At 45.7% G+C, this 11682-nt stretch overlaps 1 protein-coding gene across 4 annotated transcripts in view; it reads left to right on the top strand.

The window, feature by feature from the left end:
- The first annotated feature begins 3006 nt into the window (after nucleotides 1-3006).
- The window catches only part of SPHKAP (SPHK1 interactor, AKAP domain containing), a 237239-nt gene continuing 228563 nt past the window's right edge, over nucleotides 3007-11682 (top strand). For 2 of the 4 annotated variants that reach the window (XM_077155349.1, XM_077155348.1), the window contains exon 1: nucleotides 3007-3142. In XM_077155349.1, the coding sequence (XP_077011464.1) occupies nucleotides 3111-3142 (32 nt within the window). In that variant the 5' untranslated portion in view covers nucleotides 3007-3110. The remainder of the gene's footprint in view (nucleotides 3143-11682) is intronic. The other 2 variants (XM_077155347.1, XM_077155346.1) reach the window with 1 other exon arrangement.

Here is an 11682-nt window from a genome sequence, read left to right as displayed (position 1 = left end):
GGGGCAGGGAAGGTTATTGGGCTCTGGTTCCCATAGGGGGATGTTCTTTAGAGTGGTATGGGAGGAATCAGGGTTATGATTGTGCATTTGGGTAAGATTTATAGGGACAGCTGCTAATAGGGGCCTTTCTAACGAAGCACAAAGGAAACAGTGGGTTACATTGGGAAGTATTTGTGTTTGGTTGAGGAATTGTAAGGTGTGTTGGAGGATTTGGAGCCACATTTGAGGGGCTGTTGGGGCAGAGAGTTTGGCAAGGTGGTTGGAGAGGTTCTGCTCTGCTTATAAAATGTTGATAGACACCTGAGTATGAGTATTATTCACAAGGATATACTCACAATGTATTCCAATGGTGCTTATGGGGTACAGGGACCAGCTGCTGTAGTACAGTTTGCCTTGAACACCCTTCACCCATCTAGTGTCCCAGGGATATGTAATATTCATGCAAAATCATTTGGAACCGATGTGGAAGAGTCCCGTCCTATCATCAGCATCATGTAGTTTGCATGACCAATATGGGCATCTCCCATATATGTCATAATACTTGTCCTGGTTGCAGTAAGTTTTAGTTTGATCATATGGAAAGTAGGCAAATGGCCCCTGGTTGCTAGCCACCAATTTAGGAGTTATGGGGATGGTTAAAGATTGGCTACAGCCCACAAGAGGGCAGTCTCCTGCACCAATTGTATGGCTGGTCTACGTGCTGATTTGGTTAACAGTTTCCTGGATTTTGAATTGCCATATATAGGAAGCGCCCTCAATGGGGGTTAGGAGGGTGAAGAGTGCGAGTGAGGCAGATGCGAGTGAGGTGGATCCGAGTGGGCCCCAGAGGGTGACAGGTGTATGGGCTCTCATTCTGTTTGTATAGCTTGACCCGTAGGAGTGGTAAGAATCACTGTGTGGGGGCCAGTCCACCATGGTTGGAGTGCTCCGGGCTGGAGCTGTTTAAGGAGTATTTCGTCTCTGAGCTGCAGACCGTGGGGAGGATCAGCGGGATCAGTTTCCCTGGGTTGTGGCAGGGATCGATTGGCTTGCTCCTGCAGCAAATGCCTGATTAAGGAGAGATATGGTAAGTATGAACCCAGAGGATGAGGCTGTACCAGCAGGTGGTGATTGAGTAGGAATGGGCAGCCATACATGAGCTCAAAAGGGCTTATGAAAGTAGGTGCCTGTGGAGTGGTGCATAGTCAGGCAAGGGCCAGCAGAAGGAGGTCAACCCAGGACTGTTGTAATTCAATGGCTGGTTTGGTTAATTGTGTCTTGATAAGACCATTAGCTCATTCCACCTTACCTGAGGATTGGGGCCTGTATGGGATATGTAGTTTCCAGTCTATTCCCAAGGCAGATGAGGCCTGCTGGACCACTTGAGAAATAAAAGCTGGGCCATTATCGGACTGGATGGAGGTAGGGAGTCCAAAGCAGGAAATGATTTGTTTTTGGAGGATGTCAGCTACCACGTCAGCAGTTTCCCATGTAGCAGGGAAAGCTTCTATCCAGCCTGTCAAGGTGTTAATCATAGTTAGTAGGTATTGGAATTTTTGCGGGTGGGCATGTTTGTGAAATCAATTTGCCAGTCCTGCCCCAGAAGGTGGCCCCTTAGTTGATGGGTTGGGAAGGTGGGGTGCAACCCTCCTTGGGGGTTTGTTATTTGGCAAGTGGGACAGGAGGAGCAGACCGACATTATGAGGTGAGTTAGGGATGGGTGATGGAATAAGGGCTGGAGATACTGTGTGAGGGCCCTGAGTCCAATGTGAAGTGATGAATGTACCTGAGAAAGAATATTGGCAGCCTGTTTGGTTGGAAGAGCCATCTTGTTATTGAAGAAGATCCAGCCCTCCGGTGTAGTAGAGCCTCCCTGTGCAAGGAGGTTTTCACATTCCCTGGAAGAATAGGTGGTTTGGAGGGAGGGGAGAGTAAAGAAAAGAATCGGTGCTAGAGGGTTTAAAGGTGAGGGTTCTTCGGTCAGTTCCCGTGCAACAGCATCGGCCCAGTTATTTCCGTGGGTGATTTCAGATTCATCTGCTTGGTGTCCTTTGCAATGGATAATGGTCACCTGTGACAGTAATTGAAGTGTTTGAAGCAGGTGTTGGATAAGTTTAGCATTAATTACAGGTGAGCCTTTGGTGGTAAGGAACCCTTGCTCCTTCCAGATGGCTGAGTGGCAGTGTGCTATCAGAAAAGCATATTTGGAGTCTGTGTAGATGTCGGTGGATTTATTTTCAGCTAGGTGTAAGGCCCTGGTGACAGCAATTAGTTCAGCCTTTTGGGATGTGGTTCCCTCTGGGAGCCATACCACTTCAAGTATTTTGGTGGGAGAAACTATAGCATATGAAGCCCTGTGCTTTCCCCGTTGGTCTATTATTGAGCTGCCTTCAATAAAGAGGGTGAGGTCTGCCTGTGACAGGCATGTGTCTGAGAGGCCCTGGCGTGGGGAGGCGAGATCTTCCATGATTTCGGTGCAAAGGTGAGTGGGCTGTGGAAAGGGGTTTGATAGGGGGCTGTAAGGGAGAAGAGTAGCAGGTGGGACAGAGAGTGTGGTATCTGAGTTTTCTAGGAAGAGTAAATGAAATTCCTGGAGATGGGAAGGAGTGAGCAGAGAGAGATTTATGGGATAAGAGGTCTTGTTAATGGTGGGGTGACAGTGCTTGGAAAGGTCTACCCAGATTAAATTTAAGAGCTGTACGAGTTAGGGTGGTGGCCGCAGCTGGTGCTCAGAGACAGGGAGGCCACCCATGGGCGGTGGTGTCCATTTGCTTAGAGAGGTAGGCCACTGGAGTATAAATTGGTCCCAGGGGTTGGGTTAAGACTTCCACCGCTATTCCTTGTTTTTTGTCGGTGAATAGGAAGAAGGGCTTGTCAGGATTTGGAAGAGTGAGCGGGGTAGAATGAAGTAAGGCATTATGGAGAGCCAGAAAAGCTTTGGCTATTGTAGAGGGGTCGCTCAGGGGTCCCATGGGCATCACCTTGGCTGCGTCATAAAGAGGCTTCACTAGGAGGGGAAAGCCGGGGATCCAGTGTTGGAAGAATCCCACAGAACCTATGAAGGATAAAATTTGTTCAGCATTTTCTGGAGGTTGGAGTTCTCCGAGGGCTTGCTGTCTGTCTATGGTTAGATGTCAGGATGTGGGAGGGAGGCGGAGCCCAGGTAGGTGACGGTGGAGGAAGAGAGCTGAGCTTTGGTGGGGGAGACTCGATATCCTTTGTTAGCTAAAAAATTTAATAGGGTGGCTGTAGCCTTTGTGGAAGTTTCTTCAGAAGGGCTACAAATTAATAGGTCATCTATGTATTGGAGAATGATACTGGGCGCTAGATTGCACCCTATTAGGTCCCTGGCTAGGGCTTGGCCAAAGATACGGGGTCTGTCGTGAAATCCCTGAGGTAATACTGTCTATGTAAGTTGTTGGCCAGCCGAAGAGTCCGGGTCTTCCCAGGTAAAGGCAAATAGATTGTAACAGGCAGGGTCTAGAGGGATGGTAAAGAAGGCATCTTTGAGGTCTAGGACAGAATAATGAGTGGTGTGAGGGGGGATCGTGAGAGAAGAGTGTATGGGTTGGGAACTACTGGGTAGATGGGGATGACAGCATCATTAATTAGTTGGAGGTCTTGGACTAGATGATAAGAACTGTCAGGTTTTTTGACAGGCAAAATAGGGGTATTATATGGTGAGTTAGTGGGTATAAGGAGTCCCTTTCCCTTGAGCCAGTTAATAATGGGTTGGAGTCCTTTCCAATGGGTTATGGAGATAGGAAATTGTGGCCTAGACTGGAATAAGGAGGGACCTTTTAGCTGGATAAGAACCAGTTTATGATGGGAAGCTATTACGGGAGTTGAAGTATCCCATACCTCTGGGTTCACTAGGTGAGGCGGTAGAGGAGGTGAGGGAAGGGTGAAACCCTGGGTGGAGGTGGAGGTCACACATAAGGGTAATAGTAAATTTGTTTGAGGTTTTTGTATCCAGTGAAGTGAGGCTCCTAATTTGGTGAGAAGATCCTGCCCCATTAGTGGGCTGGGGCAGGAAGGCATCACTAAGGAAGAGTGTGTAATGGGGTAGCCTTCTATTAAACATGTAAGTGGTCCGGTAGTTAAGGGGCATGAAGGACAGCCACTGATGCCCATAACTGTGACCTGGGAGGGGAGAAGTTGACCCGAGTAAGAGGGGAGGATGGAGAAGGTAGCCCCTGTGTCAACTAAAAAGGATGTGGACTTACCCTCTACCTTGATTGTTACCCTGGGCTCGATGAGGGTGATTGGGGTTGCTGAGGCCAGCGGTCATCAGTCGTCGGTGGTCAGGCCCAGGACTGCCAGAGGTGGGTCAGGGGCTGGAAGGATGGCCCCTCCATGGCCAGGTGCCGAGGGGCAGTCACTTTTCCAATGTCCCTTTTTCCCACAGAGAGGGCATGGCCCTTTGGGTGGTCAAGGATTGGGGCACTGGCGGGACCAGTGTCCGTCGAGGCCACATTTGAAGCATTTTCCTGGTGGCGGATTAGTCATAGCTGGCTTCTTCTCCATTGAAGTGAGCCACAGAGCCGCAATCAGGGCTTGGGTTTGTAAATTTGCCCTTTGGCGGTCCCAGAATTCCTTTTCTGCCCTCTCCAACTCATCACCAGTATTAAAAATGTTAAAGGCTGTGTTTACCAGGTCACAGATAGGGGACTGAGGACCGTCCTCAATTTTTCTAAGTTTGCGCCTTATATCTGGAGCTGACTGGGATATAAAATGTGTGGCTAAGACGGTTTTACCAGCCTCCGAGTCGGGGTCTAGGCAGGTATATTGGGAGACGGCTTCTGTGAAGCCGGTTTAGAAAAGTGGCAGGATTTTCTTCAGGACCCTGGGTAATTTCCCTTAGCTTATGAAAGTTTACGACTTTGTGGGAAGCTTTTTGCATGCTGGCTATGAGGCATGTAAGTATTTTGTCTCACCTAATCTGTTTCTCCCCGCTGGAGTGTCAACCTGATAGTCCCACCCTGGCTCTTGATCTGGCACTGCCTTGGCCCCTGCCAGCAAGGTGTGGTCGGTTATATGCACCTGGTCAGCATGAGCCCTGGCTGCATTGAAAATTTCATCTGTAGTTAGGGAAGAAGAGCAGATTACATGAATGCCGTGCCAGGTAAGGTCGTAGGCATTAGCCAGATATTGGAATTCTTTAGTATAGGTAGTTGGATCGTTGGAGAAGGAGCCCAATCATGCTTGATGTGAGAGAGATCAGCCAGGGAGAAGGGAGTGTGTACTTGAATTAACACTTCAGGTCCTGCAGCTTCCCTGAGGGGGCCGACTAAAGTACTTTTTGAGCGGGTGTGGGAGCTTACAGGTGAGGATGGCAAGGCTGTTGAGGACCATGAAGGCTTAGGTGGTGGCGGAGGAGCTGGGGAAGGGGGAAGGGGGCACGGTGGTGGTTGGAGAGCCGCTGGGGTAGAAGGGGAAAGGGTAGGGCAAGCTGGCGGCGGGAGAGGAGGGTAGAGCTGGGGAGAAGAGGATAGTTTCCCTAAATATGGCGGAGGCCCTGGTTGTTTAAAGGAAGATGAATTGAGGGGGTCTGAAAAGGAGGAAGTTTCATCAGACTGTTTGTCCAGGAGCGAGGGCTTGGGGGTTTTTTTTGGCTAGAAGAACCTGAGCTGTAGAGCAGGAAGCGCAGAGAGAGGGGCGGGAGCGCAGAAGTAAAGAGCCTGGCCATAAGGAATTTAGGCCCTTTTGTCATTCCTCTGGCAAAAATTGCAGAGGTTTGTAAGGATATTAAAATCACAAGTCCCATCCCCAGGCCCATGAGAATCATTATCCAATTGATACTGGGGCCAAGCCTTTTTACAAACGTAAGTAGGCGTTTTGGCCGGATGTCTGGAAGTGAACCCAGCGTGGATAGGTTAGTCAGGAGACAACCCAGAGGAGTAGAGGTTTGGTTTTTGAGGATTTGCTGCCCATACTGATGGGTCTGAAAGGAGAAAGGACTGGCCCAGGGAGTGTCAGCGTCCCAACGCCCTGAGAGTCCTCGGAGCTCTTACAAGTGGGGACTCGTCTCCCAAGGGGACGTCTCCCCCTGGTTTGAGGCCCTTTCAGGTCCTGGACCTGAATTTGGGAGGGAAACGAGAAGCGGGGCATCTCCATGGCTTTTCAAGTCCCGGGAAAGGGTGTGAGGCTTGCAGGTGTCCCCATTCACCTCAGCCCTCAGAAGAGAACCTGACGTGAATTCATGATTTTTGGAGGGCAATTTAGGGACAGGCTCTCTTGGAACCGTGAGACCCGGCAGCAGGGCTGGGAGAGAAGGGACTTCCCCAATCCGTGGTGGGTGTGGTGGCAGGCCGAGGGATCCCCTGTTGCTGGATATGTGGAGGAAAGAGGAGATAGGAGGCTGGGGCACCCCTGGCCAGGCGGGTGGCACCCGCGCTCTCCCCCTGGGTTTCGGGAACCAAAATGTAAGGTTTAGGATGTGAGAGAAGAGGCAGACAAAAAAACCTTAGAGTGAGCGAATTTATTCCTGCACTCCCGGGTAGAGCTCACAGAACTCCAGGTAGGGAGTTGCGAGCTCACCACTAGGTCCTGGTGAGGGCGGCTTTTAAACAAGAGGGTTAGGTGACATCTAGAAAGGGTGGCACAGTTTACACAGCTTGAGTCATGGTGACCTTCACTGTTCCCCTGACCTAACATTTAGCAAGGTTTTATTTTTAATATATATACATTGCTTTTTTTTTTTTTTTACATGGCCAGGCACTGGGAACAGAACTCGGGTCTCCAGCATGGCAGGTCAGAACTCTGCCTGCTAAGCCACCATCGTACTGCCTTACACATTGCTTTTAAATGAAATAATCTACTTAGGGCTGGGCAAACCATGACCTTGGAGCCAAATCTGTCCCACCACCTGCTATATGTGTATGGATCACGAGCTATGAATGGCTTTAATTTTTTTTAATGATTCAGAGTATTTAAAAGAAGAATAGTTTATCACTCACGAAAATTATGTAAAATTGAAATTTCTGCATCCATAAATAAAAAGTTATTGAATACTGACAGCAGTCTCTGGCAGTCTTCATGCTACAACAGCAGAGTTAAGCCCTTCTGACTGAGACTTTTTGGCCAGCAAATATGAAAACTTTTACTATCTGGCCTTTTAATGCAAAGGTTTGCTAACCCCTGATTTAGATGAAAGTAAGATACACATATAAAAGTTTCACTCAATTTTGAAAAATGATTAAAGTATTATTAAAAAGTGTAAAAAAAATTGAAAACAAATAGCAAGGCCATCTAATAGGCTTGCTCTCTTTTTAAAAAAATCTCTCTTTATAGCTACCTCATGGGATTGATGCAAGGGTTGTAGTTCCTATTATTTAGGTGAAGAAATGCACTAAAGAGATTATGGGATTTGTGCAAAGTATAGCAATAAAGGGAAGTGTGTCAACTGGGTGTACTTACTTCAAAGAAAGAACTGTTTTCTCCACTTCAACATGCCCTGCTTACCTCTGCAGTAAAGAAATGGAGAAGGGGGAAGAAAAGAAAAAACAAACTGGTGTTCATGGTATTGATTGGTTAAGAGAGAGCCTCCACCAGCAATTTCACTGATGATGAGTTTTCACTTTGTTTATAGGCTCTAGTTCCTGTCTCAAGCCTTCATCACTCATTTCTATCATCTACAAAATTTATATTTGATGAGACTATATTCATGCTACAACAGCGGAGTTAAGTCCTTGTGACTGAGACATTTTGGCTCATGAGAATATATTTGACTAAGAGCTTTGTATAGGTTAAGAGATTTACATCAAAAACCATTTCCCAGAAAGAAAGCTCATTGGCATCTCTTATGACAATTGGCAAGATGGATAGCAACTTGTACATGGAAACTGCCAACACTGTCCTATAGGCTTTTTAATTTTTTTTTACTTTTTTTATCATCACAAACTACTTTTATTTTCTTTTATGTGAAAAAAGATATATGCAGAGGATTGGACTTCTGGGTCAAGATGGCAGCTTAACAATGTGCACATTTTAGTTCATCTTCCAGAACAACTACTAAATAACCAGAAACAGTACAGAACAGCTCCTGGAGCCATGTCAGTGACCAGACACACAGCATACCCCAGTCTGGACCAGCTGGACCGGCTGCGAGCACCCCCAGAACCATGAGTTCCCAAAGCTGCGGCGGCCAGTGCCCCTCCCCCACAGGCCACTTCACAGAGGCGAAAGGAAAGGACTTTACCAGCAGCAGGGACTGGGCAAAATCAAACGCCAATTGTGGAACTAATTAACAAATTCTGACTACTAAAAATAGGCCCCCAGCTTAGGTGAACCTGATCAAAATGGAGGTTGCTCATTTTTGCCCCGGCGCCAAGGGGGCAAGACTGACAGAAAAAGGGGGAAAAAAAGAGAAGGAAACAGAGGTTTTTGCGGCTGTGTATCTACAAAGGCTTGACTGCCTCTGGATACAGCGGCAGGCCTTTTCAGGCTGCAACTGAAATTGCTGGTGGAGGCTCTCTCTTAACCAATCAATACCATGAACACCAGTTTGTTTTTTCTTTTCTTCCCCCTTCTCCATTTCTTTACTGCAGAGGTAAGCAGGGCATGTTGAAGTGGAGAAAACAGTTCTTTCTTTGAAGTAAGTACACCCAGTTGACACACTTCCCTTTATTGCTATACTTTGCACAAATCCCCAGGCATAGGCAGAAGTGAGCTCTTTTGGGGGCTTATCTGGAGCCTGTGCCTTCCCCAGGGGAGGGGTGAAGCTCCACCCAGGTGGAATCCCTCCATCAAGGAATTCAGACACCAGGGCTTGGTAATTTGAAGCCATTAAAACCAGCCTACAACCTCTCCTCTGTCTCCACCACACCCCCAGCAGGGAAAGTCTGCCAAAGTTAAAGGTACCGCATCATCTTATGCTGGTGGGACCTGCAGTCAGACAAGCACCACATACTGGGCAGGATAAGAAAAACAGAGTCCAGAGACTTCACAGGAAAGTCTTTCAACCTGCTGGGTCTCACCCTCAGGGAAAACCGATGCAGGCGATTCTTTCCTCCTGATAGGAGGCCAATTTGGTCTGGGAAAATCTGGCTGGGGTCAATAATATCTAAGTAGACCCTCCTAAGTGTGTGTGGGGGGGAAGGCACCACACAAGGGCAAGAAACAAGAAAACAAGAACTGAAAAATTCTCCTCTGTTAAAAAAAACTTAAGTTAAAGGTCCAGATAAAGCTGAACAGAATGTCAAAGAACAGATAGACAACAAATTCATCCAGCAAGAAAACCCTAGATAAAAGAAGTGAAAGCAACCTCCAGAATAAATTAATTAAGGTAATTAAATGCCTAGATGCCAGCAAAAAATAACAAATCACACTAGGAAAATTGAAGATATGGCCCAGTCAAAGGAACAAACCAACAATTCAAATGACATACAGGAGCTGAAACAATTAATTCAGAATGTACGAACAGACATGGAAAACCTCATCAAAAACCAAATCAATGAATTGTGGGAGGATATAAAGAAGGCAAGGAAAGAACAAAAAGAAGAAACTGAAAGTCTGAAAAAACAAATCACAGGACTTATGGGAATGAAAGACACAGTAGAAGAGATGAAAAAAACAATGGAAACCTACAATGGTAGATTTCAAGAGACAGAACATAGGATTTCTGAACTGGAGGATGGAACATCTGAAATCCAATAAGAAACAGAAACTATAGGGAAAAAAATGGAAAAATATGAGCAGGGACTCAGGGAATTGAAAGACAGTATGAAGCGCATGAATATACGTGTTGTGGGTGTCCCAGAAGGAGAAGAGAAGGGAAAAGGAGGAGAAAAACTAATAGAGGAAATTATCACTGAAAACTTCCCAACTCTTATGAAAGACTTAAAATTACAGATCCAAGAAGTGCAGTGTACCCCAAAGAGAATAGATCCAAATAGACACACTCCAAGACATTTAATAATCAAAATGTCAGAGGTCAAAGAGAAAGAGAGGATCTTGAAAGCAGCAAGAGAAAAGCAATCCATCACATTCAAGGGAAGCCCAATAAGACTATGCGCAGATCTCTCAGCAAAAACCATGGAGGCGAGAAGACAGTGGGGTAATATATTTAAATTATTAAAAGAGAAAAACTGCCAACCAAGAATTCTATATCCAGCAAAATTGTCCTTCAAAAATGAGGGAGAAATTAAAACATTTTCAGACAAAAAATCACTGAGAGAATTTGTGACCAATAGACCAGCTCTGCAAGAAATACTAAAGGGAACACTAGAGACAGATACGAAGACAGATGAGAGAGGTGTGGAGAAGAGTGTAGAAAGGAAGACTATGAGTAAAGGTAAAAAGAAGGAAAATGAGATATGACATATAAAATCCAGAAGGCAAAATAGTAGAAGAAAGTACTACCCATGCAGTAATAACACTGAATGTCAATGGATTAAACTCTCCAATCAAAAGACATAGTCTGGCAGAATGGATTCAAAAACAGGACCCATCTATATGCTGTCTCTACTCAAAGGACACGAGGCCACAGATTGTGCAATGGGACTGAATAGAAAAACTCAGAAATGGACAGCACAATATTACCTAACTATGATACAATTATGTTAAAACACTGAATGAAGCTGCATATGAGAATGATAGAGGGAGGAGGGCTGGGGCATAAATGAAATCACAAAGAAAGATAGACAATAAAGATTGAGATGGTATAATCTAGGAATGCCTAGAGTGCATAATGATAGTGACTAAATGGACAAATTTAAAAAATGTTTTTGCATGAGGAAGAACAAAAGAATGTCATTACTGCAGTGTGCTGAAAATAGATGGTACTTAATATTTTAAAATTTCAATTAATGTATGAGACTAAAGCAAAAAATGTTTATTTGGTACAAATCTATACTTTGACTAGTGCATCTCCTAATATAACTTATGTAGATAGTTGATTGAACACCTTAAGTACATGGAACTTTGTATAGGACATGAGATTTTCTTGGTTTGTCCAGGTGATGCCCTGACGAATCCCAGAGTGATTTGATGAGTGAGTGGAAAAGTATTTGCAAAGTCCCCTTCGGGGAATGGTGAGAATGGGGAAAACTCAACTTTCCCAAGTTGAATTCTTGATATTCTCACAAGCAGTGTGGACAACCAAAGCTATAGGCTGAGCCCGCAGTCTTGGGGTTTGTTCATATGAAACTTAACCCCACAGGGGATAGGTCAAGCCTACTTAAAATTAAGCCTAAGAGTTACCCCCAAGAGAACCTCTTTTGTTGCTCAAATGTGGCCCCTCTCTCCAGCCAACCCAGCAAGCAGACTCACCACCCTCTCCCTGTCTACGTGGGACATGACTACCAGGGGTGTGGATCTTCCTGACAGTGTGGGACAGAAATCCAAGAATGAGCTGAGATTCAGCATCAAGGGATTGAGAAAACCTTCTCAGCCAAAAGGGGGAAGAGTGAAATGAGACAGTGTCAATGGCTGAGAGATTCCAAACAGAGTTGAGAGGTTATCCTAGAGGTTATTCTTATGCATTGAGTAGATATCATCTTGTTATCCAAGATGTAATGGAGAGGCTGGAGGGAACTGCCTGAAAATGTAGAGCTGTATTCCAGTAGCCATGTTTCTTGATGATGATTATATAATGATGTAGCTTTCACAATGTGACTGTGTGATTGTGAAAACCTTGTGTCTGATGCTCCTTTTATCTACCTTGTCAACAGATGAGAGGAACAGGCTGTCGATAATATGGAA

Source organism: Tamandua tetradactyla, chromosome 3 (assembly GCF_023851605.1).
Source record: "Tamandua tetradactyla isolate mTamTet1 chromosome 3, mTamTet1.pri, whole genome shotgun sequence".
Classification (NCBI taxonomy): domain Eukaryota; kingdom Metazoa; phylum Chordata; class Mammalia; order Pilosa; family Myrmecophagidae; genus Tamandua; species Tamandua tetradactyla.
The sequence above is the reverse complement of the archived record's forward strand: the minus strand, read 5'-3'. Positions and strand labels throughout refer to the sequence as shown.